The 21,053-nt window shown below is 37.6% G+C and overlaps 1 protein-coding gene across 4 annotated transcripts in view; it reads right to left on the bottom strand.

Annotated features, from left to right (window-relative positions):
* SPIDR (scaffold protein involved in DNA repair) overlaps positions 1-21,053 on the bottom strand; it is a 499,345-nt gene that overhangs the window by 318,573 nt on the left and 159,719 nt on the right. For 3 of the 4 annotated variants that reach the window (XM_045049879.1, XM_019822628.3, XM_045049880.1), the window contains exon 6: positions 3,404-3,648. In XM_045049879.1, the coding sequence (XP_044905814.1) occupies positions 3,404-3,648 (245 nt within the window). Of the gene's footprint in view, positions 1-3,403; positions 3,649-9,534; positions 9,576-21,053 lie in introns of those variants that run through there. The other variant, XM_045049882.1, reaches the window with a different exon arrangement.

Genomic DNA, 21,053 nt, shown 5'->3' with positions numbered 1-21,053 from the left:
ATTATCACAAAGCCAAGAGATAACAAATTCTTGTTAAGATATGGAGAAAAAGAAACTCTTGTGCACTGCTGGTGGGAATGTGAGTCAGTTCAGTCACTACAGAAAACAGTACAGCGGTTCCTCAAAAAATTAAAAATGGAACTACTGTATGATCCAGCAATTCCACTGCTGAATATATATCTGAAGGAAATGAAATCACTATGTTGAAGAGGTCTACACCCCCATGTTCATTGCATCATTATTTACAATAGGCAAAACATGAAAACAACCTGAGTCCACTGACAAATGAGTAAAGAAAATGTGGTGTGTGTGTATGTGTGTATGTGTGTGTATTGTATACATACACACACATACACACATACACACACAGGAATATTATTCAGCCACTGTAAAGAAGGGACTCCTGTCATTTGTGACAACATAGGTGGACCTTGAGGGAATTATGTTAAGTTAAATAAGTCAGACAGTGAAAGACACTGTATGATCTCACTTATATGTGGGATTCTGAAAAACAGCAACAACAACAACAAAAACAACACAAGCTCACAGAGAAAAAGATCAGAATTGTGGTAACCAGAGGTGGCAATGGGGGGTGGAACTGGAGGAAAGTGGTCAAAGAGTACAAATTTCAGTTATAAAGTAAGTAATGGACATGTAATGTACAACATAAGGAGGACGATGGTTAATTAACACTGCTGTATGGTATATCTGAAAACTGGTAAGAGAGTAGATCCTAAAAGATCTTATCACAAGGAAAAAAACCTTTTTTTTTTCTTTTTTTCTTGGTATCTGCATGAGGTGATGATGGTCATTTCACAATATATGTAAGTCAAGACATTACGCTATACACCTTAAACAGTGCTTTATATCATTTATATTTTCATAAAACTAAAAGAAAAAAACACAATAAATGTAAAAGTAAAAAAAAATTATTACTACTAAAATGCAGACCAACATTCTACTTTTAAAAAGTAATGGGGGGGGAGGTGCCTGGGTGGCTCAGTCGATTAAGTGTCCAACTTCAGCTCAGGTCATGATCTCATGGTTTGTGAGCACAAGCCCTGCGTCGGGCTCTGTGCTGACAGCTCGGAGCCCGGAGCCTGCTTCGGATTCTGTGTCTCTGTCTCTCTCTGCCCCTCCCCCACTTGTGCCCTGTCTCTCTCTATCAAAAATAAATAAAATGTAAAAAAAATTTTTTTAATTGTTTAAAAAAAAGTAATGGGGGATGGGTGACACAACATGAACAAGTGATAGAACTAACCACACAAAATAGACACCTTCATGCATTCTTGCCAAATACATCTACACACATATAAAAGAATTCAATGCCAAACAAAAAGTGGAAAAAACAACTTCAAGTTTTGTTTTAAAGTACAGAAGCAAAACAATAATAAAAACTCAGACCCTAGTATATCAACTGTACAAAAAATGTATATGCTCAATTTACAACAGAGAAAGTAAGAGGCTAACAATTCCCTCCCACAGGGATGGGGAGGGGGGGGGGAGCCTCAAGATATTCTCACCAAGAAAACAAAACAAAACAAAACCATCTGATCCCCTGTATCACCCTCTTGCCTCATCCCAGGCAATGTCAGCTCCACAAAATGTCCTTCCCCACACCTCATGACCAGTCTTGATCCTTTTCTGCTTTCTTTTCTGCTTTTCTTTGACATAAAATTTGTCTCCTTTTGACATTACTTCCACTTTACTTCTTGGGCCCTCATCATACATCCTCCTAACACAGGACACACAACAGTGCTCAGCACATAGTAGGCCCTCAGTAGGGTTGGGGACATGGCTTTCTGTAATTACATGGCATTAACTTCAAAAACAAGGACATTCAAATCCCTCCAATTGTCTTCCTTTCCTGTTCTTTCCAGAGACTATTAAACCACCACCATTTTCTTTTGAGGCTTTAACACACCCACTCTGGGCATAAGACCTTCTGAGTTATTTTGTGTTATAAACATAACATAATATATATGGTGAATAAGCATCAATAAACTCACCATGTTACATCCATCCCAGTAGACTCTGTCACATCCTTATGCTCCTCCCTCTACTCCTATGCTTAAGACAGGACTCTCCTCCCCAGCCTTCCCTCCCCTACTTCCTTTTCCTAGACACTGACAGAGCAATTATTTCCAACCACTCTGTCTCTACTGGGTCCTCCCCATTATTTTCTAAATAGGCCTCACCTTTCATCTGATGTCTCTTTGGACCCAAGATCCCTTTCAAGCCACTAGCAGCTAATCTCCACATTTGACCTCTCACCTCAAGTCCCCATCCTAGAAGTCACAGCACTGTCCCCACTCCTATGCCATTGGGTTCTCAATATGCATCACATCCTCTGCCTCATTATTTAAACATTTCCTAAACATATCCAAAACCTGTGCTTTTCATTGCCACGTTTACTCTTTCTACCGAAACTCCTTTTTCCTTGAATCTCTCTACTAAGTTTACTTTTGTGGCACTGCTTCCCACAAGTTCTCACTTTCATTGAAATTTTACTTTCATTGTTTTGTTCTAATTTAAAACACAAAGAGACCATGTATTACACACGGTTGGTACATGGCTCTCATAAGGCACATCCTGAGCCCCTTTCCATGCCCTGCTCCACCCACTATGGCCTGGCCTTTGTGGTTCTCCATACACATACCAGCTGGTTTCTTATCTGCATCTTTGCTCTCTTGTACATCTTTGCATTTGCAAGTGTTCCTTTGGATAATCTCTGTAACTGTACTTGTAAAAGTAATTTGAATATATTTATTTCTGTTTTCCTCTTTATAACTTTTTCAAAAACAGAAATAGTCGTTTACTTGTCTTAATTGTCTAAGTATCTGGAACACTGATGCTCAATAAAATTTGATAAACTCTAACAACCCATCCCACTAAGGAAAGCAGTCATGTAAGCTGTTAGGACTGAAACAGTAAATGCTTGACTTAGATAAACAGTTCCCTAACTCATCTCCAGAAATTAGAACTTCTATAATTGCTTATTGAACTTAGAGTTCTATTCTGCCAATTTTCCTCTCCAAGTAAACAAGTTAAGTATTTTTAAGTTAACCTTTTAGGTATTTGGATTTTTAAAAATTTTATTTATTTATTTTGAGAGAAAGAGCGAGACAGCGAGAGAGCAAGAGAGGGAGAGAGAGAGAGAGAGAGAGAGAGAGAGAGCGAGCAGGGGAGGGGCAGAGAGAGAAGGGAAGAGAGAGAGAATCCCAAGCAGGCTCTGCACTACCAGCATGGAGCCTGATGCAGGGATCAAGCCCATGAACCAAGACCTCAGCTGAAACCAAGAGCTGGACCTTAACCAACCAAGCTACCCAAGTGCCCCAGGGATTAGATTTTTAAAGAAATATAACAACTTTCTAAACAAGTATTTAAAGAGATGTAATTTAACCTTAGAAGCTTCATCTTTGCTGATGGTCCTGGAGTCCTGGGAAACGTCTGCTTCTGGGGCGTGTACAAAATGGTCTCTGCAGATTTCACCTTCCGCCTTATTGGTCTCTCCATCACCTCTCTAACATCAGTTCCAAAATCCATGTGGTTTTGGGGAGAGGATTCTGAATCAATGAACAAGGCATTCTCTGAGTCATCTTCCTTTTCACTATCTGATGAATATTCCAAAATTTCTGTAGAACTTCTCTGAAAAAAAATTAAGAGAAATGCAATTACATTTGGAGAAGTCTTTATTCAAGTCCATATTTACATACACCTGTTATTCCATTCTCTTCTGTTTATATTCATTGATATAACTTTGTAAATACAGTTATTTGTAGGTTAAACTTTTATTTTGACATGAGTTCCAAAGTAAAAAAAGCCATATACACAAAGACAAGAGAGTGTTAAGCCAGTTGTAAGCCAGATATTATCTCATAAAATCCACCAAATTCAGTGCAAGTATTTCAATCTTCCTTCGGTAAACTAAAAGAAATGTGCCCCATATACAGTGAGTCTCAAAAACTGAACTAGTAAATGGCTGATGATAGTCACTGTAATCTAACACCTACTGGAATAAAGTATTTTTTGGATTTTGAAATTTAATGTGAGATAAATAATGCTATTTGTAACAAACCAAATACAAAGAAAATTGCCTCTTCAGGTGTAAGCTTACCAAAGGATTCTCCAAGGATAAAGACAGAAACTTGATTTTTCCAGCACAATTCCATTATAATATTTTCAAGAGATGAGTTTGAAATGGCTAATAACTGTACTTTTCAAGAATATGAGTTATTGCCACTTTTTCCTACCATTTCCTAAAATGTTTTTTATTTTCTCCTGCTCAGAATTCTAATTACAATTTTTTTTGAAAACTGGATTATAAAAAAAAATAAAATGCTTTTGCAGTGTCTCCCCACCCCTCCCCACCCCCCACCAAAAGAAAGGAAAACTGGATTAAAAAACAGTAGATCGGACCACATAGCCAATCCTGGAGAGAATCAAAACTTTTTCTATGATGACTTCTGTCTTTGCCTAGACACACAGTAAAATATTTAAGTGTGGTATGTATTTTATTTTCCCAGTACTTGGTTGTACAGGTCAGTCCTGTTTTGTTCTAATGATAGCAATAACTTATCCTTTGACATTCTAATTTTCCAGTGTATTAGTAACATTTTCTAATGGAATACTCATACAAAATTTTAAATTTCTTAAATGTAAACAGTACATTCAGTTGGAATGGATCTTCTGTACCTGGTCAGTTTGTAGTGTAGGCATAGGATCCCTCATGAGGAGCCCTATTTTGACAGATCAACAAGGACTGTGTCCCTAGCACTATAGGAGACACTTGGCTAAAGAGAGTGAAGAGAATACAAGTACATGAGGGTTACTATGGATGGTTACAAGTGCATGCATGTGTGAGTGTGCAGGGTGGCACTAGAATGTTCATCATTTGCTAATCTATGTAAAACAAAAAGTTTATTACATTTGGCCTTTCATGAAGATTTTATACCTAAATCTTTATTTAACAGCTTAAAAAGGATATCATTCATCCATACACCTCCAAAAACCTGCCTGGGTAGTCACCTGTTCCTAGATACATTTAAAATAAGAGAAGTAAATGAAAAAAACTTCTCAAACATAGAGCTTAGTTCCACTATCCTTTTCACAATCTCAGTTGCATGCTTAAATTACTGCAGGTAGCTGATAACCCATTAATAAGCACTAGTCACATGTTTTCCCAACAACACAAATTCTGAATATATATTAACAGTAGGCTACAAAAAAGAACCAGAGCAGTTTAGACTGAAAATTAAGTTGCTTTACACTAAAACTTTGCATACATTACTTGAGAACTCCAAACTCAATTCATCTTTTTGCTATGAAAAGTCTTTTAGTACCCTCAAGTTTTACACTTCATCCTAGAGCAGGGTTTCTCAACCTCAGCACTACTGCCATTTTGGGCTGGATAATGTGTGGGGGCTCTTTTGTCCCCTGTAGAGCTGGTTAGCAGCATCCCTAGCCTCTACCCACTAGATGAGAGCAGCACGGTCCCACCAGTCATAACTATCAAAAATGTCTCGAGACATCACCAATGTCCCCTGGGAGACAAAATCACCCCCAATTATGAACCACTATCCTAGAAAAATGTCAGCAAATAACCAACCACATTTGGTCTATGCTGGAGACTCACATGCAGAAGTGAAGGCAACACGGCGATTCACGGGGAGGGAGGGTCAAAATGAAATGAAATAGTACCCCCTTCTCTGTGGGGAAACATTCCAAGACCCTCAGTGGATGCCTGAAACCATGGATAGTACCGAATCGTACACAGACTATACTTTTTCACATACACGCATACCAGTAATAAAGCTTAATTTATAAATTGGGCACAGTAAGAGATCAATAACCAGTAATAAAATACAATTATAATATATTATAATAAGATTTATGTGAATGTGGTCTTTCTCTCAAACTCTTATTGTACTGTACTCACCTTTCCTCTTATGATGATGTGAGATGATAAAATGACTACTTAATGAGGTGAAGTGAGGTAAACGATGTTGGCCTGTGAATGTAGCATTAGGCTACTAATGACCTTCTGATGATAAGGCAGAAAGAGTATCATCTGTTTTCAGACTGTGGTTGACCATGGGTAATCAACGACGGAAAATAAAACCACAGACAAGAGGAACTACTATAGGTATAAAACAACGTGCTAGAAGTATTGCAACCAAAGTACTGCTCAGGCTCCATGGGGAACATGTAAGAGTAACAAAAAATCCAGGGAGGGCACAGGGAGAAGGGAAGAAGAGCCACCACCTAAAGCTGAATGCTAAGTGTAAGTTAATCACGCAGAGAGAAGAGCAAGCATGTTCCAGGGAAAAGGAACAGGAGGAGTACTAATAGGAGGCCAGAGAGAACACAGCACATGCAGGAAAACCTACAAGCAGCAGTAAGAGAAAAGGTTGCACGAGAACCGTGCAAACCATAGCAGGGCATCTGGCTTTAATCTGAGGTCGTGAGGGAACCACTGGCAGTTTCCACAAGGACTAACAAAATCAGATGTTAATATGGAATGATTATCCAAACCACATTCGGAATAACAGACTCTAACATGGGAGAGGGAAGGTACTAAAGCCTGCCAGTGGGAAAGCAGCTAGCTAGAGGGTCTTCATAATCAAAGCAGAAAACGGAGGATGTGAGTGGGAGTAAGAACAGGAGAGGTGCACTTGAAAGAAAATGAGGGCAGAGATGTAACTATACTTGAGGATTCTCACCCGTGAAAAATCAAAGTGAAGGCAGACTCAAAGAAGACCCCAAGCATGTGTTTGGGCAACAAAAAAAATGTGCTCACCCAGAAAGGGATTTGAGGAAATAATCTGGAGAGGGGTAGCTGCTAATATAATTTGGTTTTGATATGTTAAGGTTGTGATGTCTATGGAATAGCTGAGGTAAAATTGACCAATAGGCAGTTGTCTTTAAGGGTCTGGAGTTTTAATAAAGTCATGTGGGATTCAAGAATCATCAAAATGGAAACTGAATGAAAGTATGTGAGTTGGAAAAGACTGTCGCTGGAAATTCTGTAAAAGTGAGAAGAGAAGGTCCAGGCTGGAACTGTGGGAATATTATCAACATTTAAGCTGAATTCAGATGAAAAGAGACAGAAAAGGGTTTGGGATTTGAGAAAAAAGTGATTGCACAGATATAAGAAACCTATGGGACCTTGGAAATTGTGTGCTATGAAGAATAAATGGGGAAAAATGGTCCAGTCACTTTGGAAGACCGTTGGAGATTTCTTACTAAATATATTCTTACCATACAACCCCACAATCACACTCCTTGGCATTTATCCACAGGAGCTGTAAACTTATGTCCATGTAAACACCTGCACACAGATATTTAGAGCAATTAATTACTCATAACTGCCAAAATATGGAAGCAACTAAGATGTACTTCAGTAAGTGAATGAATAAACTGTGGTTTATTCACATAATGAAATATTAGTCAGCACTGTAGGTAAGTAAGCTATCAACCCATGAAAAAACACAGAAGAACATTAAATGCATATGACTAAGTAAAAGAAGCCAACCAAAAAATGTTATATAGTGTATGATTCCAACTATATTACATTCTGGAAAAAACAAAACTATGGAGACTACAAAAAGATCATTGGTTGCCAGTGGTTATGGGCAGGGGCAGATGAATAGGCAGAGCAAAGAGTAATCTTAGACAATGAAAATACTCTGTATGATATTATAATGATGGATATATGTCATTATGCATTTGTCCAAACCCACAGAATGGACAACACCAAGAGTAAACTTTAACGTAAACTATGGACTTTAAGTGATTATGATGCATCAATGCAGGTTCAACAATTGTAACAAATGTACCATTCCAGTAAGCAATGTTGATAATGGGGGAGGCTATAAACCTGTCAGGGCAAGAGGTATATGGCAAATCTCTAAACCTTCCTCTCAATTTTAATGTAAACCTAAAACTGCTCTAAAAATGTAAGTCAAAAAACCAACAAAAAAAGGAATAAATGGAAGGTCAGGTGAAAATAGGAGACCTGAAAATTCTTCCAGGAGGCTTGGAAATGCATATTTTAATTGTTTTCAAAAAGGACAGCATAAAAAGACACATTTGCTCAAGTATGCACAACTTGTATGACAAAATTGAAGTTAAACAATTAAAATAAAAGTGTACTCCAGACTCTAGTCTATCCTCCAACCACAGCCACAAAATTTAAATGAATTTCCTCAAGGAAGAATTTAATAGCAGTAAGATTGGTAAGATTTAGTAGAAGTTTAGGTAGTACTTTAGAATTTCTTGGCATCAATCCATGGCAATCAATTTTAAGTAGTTTTGGTTTAGGCAGTCACAAATTTAATGAGAACTAGCGAATATGTAAGAATACATTGAAAGCCTACTACCCACATGCTCCCTAAGCTGCTAAAGCTAATTCAAGGAAATTTTCAAGTCTGTCCTTGCTTTTGCATATTTGCAAATCAATTTCAAAACAGAAATAAGTAAAAGCCAAACTAAAAATTATAAAGCAATATTTGGATAATTCCAGACTCATTGGGCATATAGCAGATATATGAGTGGAAAAGAAAGATCACTTGGGGTAGCACAGCTTAGAAAATCTTTAACCAATAAAAGCAGGATTTGACCCCAACACTGTCTCTGCCTCAGCCCTGTCCCTCACTAGCTGATTACCCTAGGCAAGGTACTTAATCCATAAGCTGGAGATATAATAATGCCTAACACATTAAGCATTTAGTTAATGTTAGCTATTATTTTTAACCTTTCCAGTAATTAATTCAAGAATTTGTTTTAAATTTTATGTTTTTAAGCTTGCATTTATTTTCACATAAAGTTTTTTTCCTTGATTTGTAAGAGGATCTGTATATAAAGGACAATGAGGAACACAACAAATGTCTTTAGCAGCCAATCAAACACACAAGCAATGCCTTAACCAGCAGAACAATTCATATATTCTTCATGTGGGCATTTCTGAGAGAAAACAAAAAAGGAATAACACCTTTAGGAAAAGATAAATAGAAACTATAACTTTAGCATATCATATTTTGAGCTCTCTTGAGCTGATAATCCCTGAAGAATGTGTACAAAGTCTCTTCACAAGGACACAGAGAGGAAATACAGTGCCCCAGACACCACCCGTTTTGGCCCAAGCCTATCAGTAAGGAACACATATTCTTTCAGAGAGGATGGTGTGTGCATGTACACACATGTGCATGTGGGTGTGTGCATGCACATGTGTGCAGAGGTGTATGTGTGCATGCACTGGGAAAAGGGGAAAAGACAAAGTTAGGTCGGAAGAGCCTGCAGTTCATAAGCTTGTTTACATTTCATCTTTATATTACAGAATTGGATTAATGGGAAGGAAGAGCTATGAGTTTTAGAACAAGAAAGATGATTATGAATTGCACCTCAGCTATTTGTTTTGTGACTTTGGATAAGTATCTTCATAGACTCTCCCATTTCTCAGTTTAAGCTTCCAAAAATGAAAAATTCTTTTAGAAATATTAAAAGAATTAATGATAATGGCTATTGATGGGGTACCTGGGTGGCTCAGTAGGTTGAGTGTCTGACTTCGGCCCAGGTCATGATCTCACAGTTCGTGAGTTCAAGCCCCACATCAGGCTCTGTGCTGACAGCTCGCAGCCTGGAGCTTGCTTGCATTCTGTGTCTCCCTGTCTCTCTGGCCCTCCCCAGCTCACGGTCACACTCTATCTCTGTCAAAAATAAATAAACTTAAAAAAAAAAAAAAAGACACTGGCAAATCTCTAAATGTACAAAAGTATTAAAAAGATATAAAAATACATACACTAATCACCCTATCACCCTATGTCAATATTAAAAGGATACAAATTTACCTTCACAGTTTCTTTTAAATGATGCAACTGAAATTTTATGTATCTCTTTCTGCTCCTCTTTTCTTCCTTCCTATAGATCTCTCTCTCCTGCACTTGGTATTTCATTAGCATTCTACTTTCTCTCTCTCTCTCTCTCTCTCTCTCTCTTTCACACACACACACACACACACACACACACACACACACACACCCTGATTAGTATTCTTTTTCAAGTTTTTAAATTGTATATAAAATGGTGTCTTCTGAACACAGCTCTGAATAACCTATATTTTTTTGAATCAATATTCTGTTTTTTTATATTTATCCATGTTTACACATGTAGTTCTATTTCAGTGCTACCCAATTAAAGAAGCATAAGTAATTTTAAGTTTTCTAGTAGCAACATTAAGAAAATACAAAGAAACAGGTGAAGTTAATTGTGATAATACTTTTTACTTAACCAAATATATCAAAAGATTATTGTTTCTTGTCAGGGCTCTCACCAGAATCACATTTAGAAGCTCCCTCACTGTACCTCAAAACTCTTCCAGTCTCTATTCATTACACAGTTTGAAAGCCACTGACACATTCCAAGCTATTTGTTATGGCAGAATCCCCCCTCTTGGTACCAATTTCTGTCTTAGCTCAGGCTGCCATAACACAACACCATAGAGTAGGTAGCTTAAAAAAACAAACAAACAAACAAAAAACATTGATATCTGTGAGGCTGGAGAGTCTAGATCAAGGTGACAGTCAATTTGGTTGCTGATGAGGGAGCTCTTCCTAGCTTGCAGATGGCCACTTTCTGGCGGTGTCCTCAAGGACCAGAGAGAGAGAGAGAGAGAGAGAGAGAGAGAAAGAGGCATCTCCCTCCTGTCTTACGAGGACCCCATCACCAAATATTATCCCACTGAGAGAGCTTCAACATATGAATTTTGGGGAGGGGAACAAAATTCAGGACATAGCAATCTTCTTCCACATTTTTTAAGGTTTTTATTTTAATTCCAAATAGTTAACAAACAGTGCTATATTATTTTCAGGTATACAATATAGTAATTCAACAATTCCATATATTACCTAGTGCTTATCACGACAACTGCCATCCACATCACCTATTTAACCCATCTCTCCACCACCCTTTCCTCTGTTAAATGCCAGTTTCTCCTCTAATGAAGAGTCTGCTTCTTGGTTTCTTTTTTTTTTTTTCTCTCTCTCTCTCCCTATTTTCCCTTTGTTATGTTTCTTGAATTCCATATATGAGTGACATCATATAGTATTTCTCTTCCTCTCACTGACTTTTTTCACTTAGCATTACACTATGTAGCTCCACTCGTGGCACTGCAAATGGCAAGACTTCATTATTTTTTATAGCTGAATTAACATTCCATTGTATATACACACCACATCTTTTTTTATCCATTCATCAATCAGTGGACACTTGCACTGTTTCCATGTCTTGGCTATTGTAGATAATGCTTCTATAAACACAGGGGTGCATGTATCCCTTTGAATTAGTGCCTTTATATTCTTTGTGTAAAAATCCAGTAGTGAGATTGTTGAATCATAGGGTAGAGCTATTCTTAACTTTTTGAGGAACGTCCATACTGTTTTCTACAGTGGCTGCACCAGTTTCCACTCCCACCAATAGTGCAAGACGATTCCTTTTGCTCCACATCCTCACAATCATTGTTTCTTGTGTTGTTGATTTCAGCCATTCTAACAGGTGTGAAGTGTTATCTCATTGTAGTTTTGCTTGTATTTCCCTGATGATAAGTGATGCTGAGCATCTTTTCATGCATCTGTTGGCCATCTTGATGTCTGCTTTAGAGAAATGTCTGTTCATGTCTTCTGCCTATTTTATAAGTGAACTATTTGTTTTGGGGAGTTGAGTTCTTTATATATTTTGGGTACTAACCCTTTACCAGATATGTCATTTGCAAATATCTTCTCCTGTTCTGTAGACTGTGTTTTAGTCTTGTGATTGGCTTCCTTTGCTGTGCAAAAGTTTTTTAATTTGATAAAGTCCCAATAATTTTTCCTTTGCCTCCCTGGCCTCAGGAGACATAGCTAGAAAAAGTTGCTACAGCCAATGTCAAAGAGGTTACTGCCTGTGTTCTCTTCTAGGATTTTTATGGTTTCAGGTCTCATATTAAGGCCTCCAATCTACTGTGAATTTATTTTTGTGTATAGACTAAGGAAGCGGTTTAGTTTCATTCTTTTGCATGTAGCGGTCCAGTGCTCCCAACACCATTTGTTGAAGAGACTTTTTCCCATTAGATATTCTTTCCTGCTTTGTCAATTGGCCACTGATTAATTGACCATACAGTTGAGGGTTCACTTCTGGGTTCTTTATTCTGTTACATTGATCTATGTGTCTATTTTTGTGCCAGGACCATGCTATTCTCGTAATGTAACTGGAAGTCCGAAATTGTGATGGCTCCAAGTTTGCTTTTCTTTTTCAAGATTTCTTTGGCTATTTGGGGTCTTTTCTGCTTCCATAAAACTTTTAGAATTATTTGTAGTAGTTCTATGAAAAATTCTGTTGGCATTTTGATAGAGATTGCATTACATGTGTAGATTGCTTTGGGTAGTATAGACATTTTGACAATATTTGATCTTCCAATCCATGAGCATGGAACGTGTCCACATTTCTTTGGGTCATCTTCCATTTCTTTCATCAGTGTTTTACAGTTTTCAGAGTACAGGTCTTTCATCTCTTTAGTTAGGTTTATTCTTGGTACCTTATTATTTTGGGTGCAATTGTAAATGGGAAAGTTCCTGGTTTCATTGGTCTATCTTTTTTTAAATTTTCTATATCATTTATATCTGCTCCAATCTTTAATAATATTTTCTTCTTTCCACTGGTTTCAAGTTTTGTTTGTTGTTCTTTTTCTAGCTCCTTTAGGTGTAAGGTTAGGTTGTTTGTTTGAGATCTATTTTGCTTCGTGAATTAAGCCTGGGTTGCTATAAACTTGCCTCTGAGTACCATTTTTACTGCAGCCCAAAGGTTTTGGAGGGTTGTGTTTTCATTTGCATTTGTTTCCCATGTACTTTTTACTTCTTTGATTTCTCGGTTGACCCATTCATGGTCTTTATGGAGTTTCTCTTGTGTTTGATTTCCAGTTTCATAGCATTGTGGTCTTTTAGAAAAAATGCATGGTTGACCTTGATCTTTTTGACATTGTTAAGGCTTGTTTTGTGGCCTAGTATGTTACCTATTCTGGAGACTGTTCTATATGCACTTGAAAAGGATGTATATTCTGCTGTTTTAGGATGGAATGTTCTGAATATATCTGTTTAATTCATCTGGCCCAGTGTGTCATTTAAAGCCATTGTTTTCTTGTTGATTTCCTGTTTAGATGATCTGCCTGTTGATGTGAGTGGGCTGTTAAAGCCTCCTCTATTATTCTATTATTTTCAATTAATTCTTTTGTTATTAACTGTTCCATGTATTTGGGTGCTATGTTGGGGTGCATATATACAATTGTTAGATATTCTTGTTAGATTGTTCCCTTTATTACTATATAAAATCCTTGTCTCTTGTTATAGACTTTGTTTTAAATTCTATTTTGTTCAATATAAGTATTTCTACTCCTGCTTTCTTTTGACATCCATTTGCACGATAAATGTTTGTCCCTTCACTTTCAATCTGCAGGTGTCTTTAGGTCTAAAATGAGTTTTCTGTAGGCAGCATACAGATGGGTCTTTTTTTTTTTTATCTATTCTGTCACCCTATGAGTCTTCTGATTGGGAGTTTAGTACATCAACATTCAAAGTAATTATTGATAATATGTATTCATTGTGATTTTGTTTTGTGGTTGTTTCTGAAGATTTTCTCTGATCCTTTCTTGTCTTTCATAGTTTGCTGATTTTGTTTAGTGATATATTTGGATTCCTTTCCCCTTATTCTTTGGATATTTATTAGTGGTTTTTGGTATTTGATTATGATTAGGTTTGCATATAACTTCTTCTGCATATAGCACTCTGCATTAAGTTGATGGTCATTTAATTTTGAACTAATTATTTCTGTCTCTCCTCTCCACGTTTTTGGTATATGTTGTCATATTTTAGATCCTCTTATTTTGTGAGCTCCTTGACTTATTTTTTTACAGACATATTTTTACTGCTTTTGTGTTTCCTACCTTCATACTGTCATTTCTGATCTCTCCTTTCCACTCAAAGAGTCCCCATTAATATTTTTGCAGGACTAGTTTAGTAGTCACGAACTCCTTTAGTTTTTGTACACAGGATGTCTGTCTTTCTCTGACTGACTTATTTCACTTAGCATAATACCCTCCAGTTCCATCCACGTTGTTGCAAATGGCAAGATTTCATTCTTTCTCATTGCCAAGTAGTATTCTACTGTACATATAAACCACATCTTCTTTATCCATTCATCAGTTGATGGACATTTGGGCTCTTTCCATAATTTGGCTATTGTTGATAGTGCTGCTATACATAATTATATAATTTGAAACACAGTTTCTTAAAGAGCTTGAAATCAAATAAATGAGATATTATAAGCATGGCTCACATTAAATGTTCCAAATGGGTGAAGAACTATTTCTGTCCGATCTGAAACCAGCATAGATACTGAAAGAGATAAAACCTACACCAGGTCTCAAAGCATTGGAAAATTCTTAAATGACGAAGATGAGAAGAGAGAAGAAAGCACATAAGGCAGGAAACTACAATGGATATTCAAGATATATAAAAACAAGTCTAGACAAACAAAAGTTTGCAGTTCACACTGGGAAGCAAAAGATAATAAGAACAATATAATCCTACAGATTGTGTGTGTGTGTGTGTGTGTGTGTGTGTGTGTGTGTAGAGAGAGACAGCACACATGTTCCCTTACATAAAGACAAACCAACAGATCCATCATCCATGGGAACACGCTCTAAATTTATTTCTTGGAATAATGATGAATTTGGACAAATTCATTCACATCCTTTGAATGTGGCTTCTTGGTACCAGTAACTGATCTGAGTGAGTGGTAAAGTCCATGCATTCAGACTTGTTTCTATTCCCAACCCCACTAATGAAATGCTCTAACAAATTAAGTTTTGACAACATCTTCATGTACTGAAAGTAATTCAATACACTAAGTGTTAATTCTTTTTTGGCCTACTACTTTAATAATCACTATTCTAAAATTGTTTGGTAGCCAAACAGTGCTAATTAAATACAATAGAGGAAGAGTCAGTTGGTTCAAGTGAACCAAAAGGCCAAATTTCTTGCCAGTAAGGATAGTGGTGCTACTAACTGAAATAGAGAACACGTTCAGGAACAAAGAAAGGAAAAAGAAAATATTATTTCCAAGACAGGGAGTTTAAAATGATCACAGAACTAGCACAGAGAGAGCCATCTGGCAGGAGGCTGAAATGCAGCTGCTTAGCAAAAAAGTCACTGGAGAAGAAATGATCCAAGACTCTGATCTTTAAAATACCTGTGTTGTGGACATGGGTGAGAACAAACCAGCCACAGCATTCATCCTCCTGAGCTCCTTGAACATGAAGGTGTATTTATGTGACTGTAGCCTCATCATAGAGGCAACCTCCCTCAGGTTGCATGATAGGGACCACAATGACTCCATGACTTCCATTACTTTCAGGGATTCTTTATTTTGATATTCTTTAATACTGTACAGCCAAATGAAGAGAAAAAAGACCCCATTGTTTCTCTCCTTTAAAATCTGCCAGTTATTTGGTTATGCAAGCAACATTTGGGCAACAGGAAGAGTTGGGATAAAATAAGAAGCATGTACACATACTTAGGTAAACTGATTTAAAGAATAGTAATAAAAAAAATCCTACAATTTTCTAAATAGGTGGATATTCCACAATTACTGTCTTTTTCCTTTAAAAATATAAATTTTAAGTAACTATAATAAATTTTAAATTTAAAACAATGCTCTCTGCAATTCATCTGATAACCTTGAAGCCAACTTAATCCTATCTACAAATTTCTTCATGGAATGCTCAGGAAAGATTCTTGTTAGTGATATCCCTGAATAATTAAAGAACTACCCCTGAACTGAAGTGTCCCAATTTCTTGATTTGATGTAAATCAAATCTAAATCTAAGTGCATGTCTACATGAGTAGGGTCCTCTTAGATAAAAATTGTGTCTACTAACAAAATCAAAAAGCAGAAGATAAGCAGACTAAGTAGTGCCTCCGTGGTAAATTTACAATGACAAATGAAACAAATCAGCCAGGTAAAAAAACACTGCTCTCTAAAATTTAAAAATTAAAGCTTTTACTTCTGAACTCACCAAAAGCAACAGCACAATACTGGTAATAAATAACTACTTCTTTATTTTTAAATGACACCTTTATAGCTACTTACTCACTCAGCTGGTAAAACAAAGAAAAGGCAATAGGAACTGAACTAAAATCACTCTTTCAGATAACCAACTATAAGTCTAAACGGCTCACCTGACTCATATTTCATGCAAAACAAAAGTCCCAAGCCCTTGTTTTCACAGCCCAGGTGAGAAGGTGTCCATGAGAGGAAGGGAAGCAGGCTGGGAGTGGGGGTCATGGAAGACCCCTCGTATACCTGCAGGTGAGGGGGCAGGTGCTGGCTGCACCCTGACTCGCAGGGCCAGGCGTGTTCCCCATGCCACATCCTGTAGTCATGGTTTCTGCTGAGGACTCTCACTCAATTACTGACCAGGTCCAGGCCTGCCCTTGTAAGATCTCATGAGATCACCAAGAGCCGGGCTATACTAAAGTCACCATGTTTAGCCTGGGTTCAGACTCCCTTTCTTAAAGACCACTACAAATGAGAACAGTCAATGGCATTTTAAAGAAAGAACAAAAGAATTCTAAGACCCTGACTGCCTAGAAGCTTTTACATCTAATAATAACCGTGAAATGTTTTTTTTAAATGTTTATTTATTTATTTTTGAGAAATAGATAGAGGGAGAGCACAAGCAGAGGAGGGGCAGAGAGAGAGGGAGAGAGAGAATCCCAAGCAGGATCTGCACTTGCAGCAGAAAGCGAGATGCGGGCCTCAATCCCACAAACTGGATGATGATCTGAGGTGAAATCAAGAGTCGGACACTTAACTCACTGAGCCACCAAGGTGCCCCTAACCACTAAATGTTGTTATGAAAGGTGGACAGTGAGGGCAACAGCAAAAACGCCACAGAAAATAAGCCACGGCAGCTGTGGCAAATAAAATCACAAAAACTAAGACAGCTCTTAAAAATTAAAGGGAATGAAAGATGACTGGTGGCTAATAAACCAACAAAATTAGTTAGCAAATGCTTTCATTTCCCCTCCCAAGACTAAAATGGGATTCATTCATTTAACAAATTAATTGAGTGCCTCCTGTGTATCATTCTGAGTACAATGGATATAATGGGTGGGGGGGAGGGCACCAAAATTTGTATCCAAGTGGTCTTTAAATCTCAATGCAATCACACACACACACACACACACACACACACACACACACACACACCTGAATTGGGCTCTTCTCTGGCTATTAATCAAGAACTTCTCGGCTGTGTGGAAAAGGATAGTAAAACCAACAAAAATGGATTGATTATATATATATCAGACTCCCAGCTAATAGAATTTTATTTTCTATTGGGATTAAAAATCAATGAACACAGCACAATTCTACACAAGAAGGTCTTAAACTACTGATAGGAGATATACTTTCGCCACTTGCTTGATATATTTGTGATTGAAACTTTATCCATGAAAACTGGAGCCAGCTAGTGAGGAAAAACAAGACCTATAGGTTTTCTCACACACTGAAGAAAAAAAACAAATCCTTTCTGAGGTAAACAGGTTTAACAAGCTACACCCATGGTCACGCCTCTGTAAACCACTTGGCTTGCCTTCCTCAAATATGTTTCCAACCTCAAATTCCAGCCCGATGAGAACAACAGAACTCAAGTCCTATCACCTTGGTTCACAAAAGCACCATTCCAGCTCATCTTAAGGTCCAAAGAGTCTGCTCTTAGGAACCCAAAGAGAAACAGAAACAGCAGGGCAAAGGTGCACTTTACGAGAAAGGGAGACAGAGAGAAATTACAATGCTCTAGAAGGAACCTGCTGGGTCAGTCACAGTTCACCAAGCAGCAGCTCTGAGCATAGGCCAAAGGGCAGAAATCTGCAGACAAGTGGAGACCTGCTCAGAACAAGGCCGCCGTAACCCGGCTACCGTGAGTACAGAGGACAAGAGAAGCACCTCCTTCTCCAAGGAAGACAGCGTATAACTGTGGAAAATGGAAATGGTCTGTGACACAACCTATTCGGCCATTCTCTGTTTTAAAATATGTTCAGAGACAGACACAGCATGAGTCTTTCTGCAACACTGCCATCCAGCACACCCGGGCAGTTGGCAGCATACCTTGTTCCTGGTCTGCTGGAGGCTGAAGGGTCTTCAAAACTGATCCTCAAAACCGGGGCTCAAAATTAAGAGAAGCCCAAATCACAGCACGTTCTAAAAAATTCATTTATGCGAATGGAACCAGAGGCAGGACACACGGGTTGTTTCTGGTTAGAAGCGAGGCTCTGTTTTTATTCAAGATAAAGAATTGAAATCTTAGACAATGGTGGACTGGGGAGGGAAAAAAAAAGGAAGAGATTCAGAGGGGCCTAGAGAAGGCAGAAAGCTTCAACAGAAACAAGCCAGGTTAAGTGTCCTGAGAGAACAAAGGCCATAAACAAAAGCAAAAACAGTACAATTGCAAGGACACAGCCCTATACAGTGGACCGGGATATGCACCTCCAAACACAAGTTCCATGAGATGTTAATAGCTATCAAATCAGTTTGAATAAACTAGACTGGATAAAATTGAATTGCTGTAAGATTTCTCAAGAGCTTTTAAGCATTGTGAACTTTAAGAGGGGGCTGTAATATGCAGTGTTTCCTAAACATATCTGACTACTGTTTGCCCAGTTTTTCACCGAGCATTTTGTGAAACTGAAAATTTTAAACACTTTTTATACTTTAATCATTTTAATGGAAATACCTCAGAAATGAGTTTTCCATAACTTATTCTACTTCTATCAATACAGTTTAATATTTTCTCGACAACTCACAATTATTCTTGTGGATAACCATTATTTTAGACTGTGAAGTAATGTGCTTCTGCATATGCCAGATGGGTTTCCTTCCCTCTGTCTACAGGCTTTTGGCTGGCCTCAACCCTACCTGGTCCAAGTCTGCTCCTAGCAGCCTTTCTGATGGACTATCAAACTCATGGAACTCTTGCTTGCCTGGGGTTTAGAAACCAGGAAACAGCAAGGCTCAGTGTTGGACATCAGAAGACTACTGTAATTAATAAGATACGGATTTTGCATTTAGAGATTTATATCTGGCTACTTTTTCACAACTGAGTTGAGCCACTAATAGCCCAAAATACTAACTGCAAAGCAAATCAACTATCAGTTATTTCAGAGGCCCAGGGCCTCCTTCTAGTCCAAGGTTACATGAATAGGCCCTAATCAGATTTCAGTCAGATGACTCTAACCATAACATATACCTACATGAAGACGCTTCCTTAAAATAATCAAATCTGATCAAATAATCCTCACAAGACTTCTTGTGAGGCAAGGCAAAATAGGCACTCTGAAACAGAGGAAGATTAAATGATTTATTTGTTAATGCCCAGAGCTACACAAGTTAAGGGAATAATCTCAGGAATCCCCACTATCTACACAGTATCCTACACAAATAATACCAGGCTCTGTCTAGAAAATGCCAGCCAAAAGAATAGGGGAAAAATGCTATACTCATACACACACACACACACACACATACTCATATATACATATGCATGTATATACATTTAACTTCAGCAAAAAAGGCAAAATTAATGATCTCTAAAGAAGAAATTTGTCTTGTGTACTTTCCCATAACTATGAGGTTCAATAAAGGTGATACATCAAGGATTTTAATAAAGGAATTTAAAAGGTATAATGTTTCATAATGCTTATTTCATCATTATTTCAAAAACTAAGAGATAATATTTAATATAGTGTTGGGAATTTTATTGGCCACGATGAGCTAAAACAATATTATGGAGATAAGTCATCTCTGAAAACGATTACTCCTTGACACTCATGCAAGAACATGAACTATGAAAAAGAGTGCCAGATTGTTTCAGTCTCTGTAAAAATGAGGAAGAGCAAAAGTAGTCCTGGACACCTCAGTCTTGAGAACATATTTGGTTTAAACTGTAAATTCATACAAAACAATGTTTATTTTGGTGAAACTTTAAAGACCCATGATGTTATAAAGTTATCCTGGGGTTTTTATGAAGTCATGTAGGTAATTTCTTACTTGAAAATAAAAGATAATGCTGACTAAAATAATCAAATCACTAAAAGAATATATTTGAAATTATAACTAGCAGAACATTTACAACTAGCAACCATTTTGTGTTTGCTTCTGAACACAAATTTTGTGTTTTTGAACACTTATTACGGGGTGTTCATGAAGTGTTAACTCAGTAGGTTGAATTGGTACAACCATGTGCATTTTCAGAAGGGCCTATTTTCCTGCCTGGCCCTTGACTGGCACATGTGAATTGATCTGTTGGGAGTATTCTGATAGAAATGTTTTGCACACTCAGTGCCTTGGCCACATTGTACAATTTTGTCTAGACAGTCTGTGCAAACAGTGTAATTTATGGTGAACATCTGCTTTCCTTCTGAGGGACTGGAGTTTCAGTCATTGCAGTCAGTCACACAAGCACAGTTACCTACATGATGGAACCCCAACAGAAACCAAGTGAGCTTCCCTGGTAGACAACACTTTGCACATGTTGCTGCAAAATTCATTGCTAGAGGAGTCAAGTGTGTACTCTGCAATTCCCCTAGAAGAGGACTCTTGAACACTTGAGCCTGCTTTCCATTTGTGTTGTTTCTGATGTACCTTATCCTTTTGCTAACTTCTTTGTGTCCTTTGCTATAATAAACCACAGGCTTAAGAATAATGACTTCCAAGTCCTATGATTCCTTCCAGCAAACCCCTAGGCCTGAGGATGGTCTTAGGGATCCCAGACACATAGTTTATAGGATTTTATTAATTTTAACACATTTCCATCACTTGAGTAGAGTCAGGGGTACCAACTAATCTAATCCAGGTAATCAGGGATAGCTGGATACATTTCTTTTAATAAAGTATATTCAAGACCTAGAAAGGTATCAGTCCCCATCCATGGAAGCCATTTAAGGTTAAATGAATATGGTTTTAAA

The sequence above is a fragment of the Felis catus genome, chromosome F2 (assembly GCF_018350175.1).
Source record: "Felis catus isolate Fca126 chromosome F2, F.catus_Fca126_mat1.0, whole genome shotgun sequence".
NCBI classification, from domain to species: domain Eukaryota; kingdom Metazoa; phylum Chordata; class Mammalia; order Carnivora; family Felidae; genus Felis; species Felis catus.
Note: the sequence above shows the minus strand (reverse complement) of the source record. Positions and strands in the feature narration are given on the sequence as shown.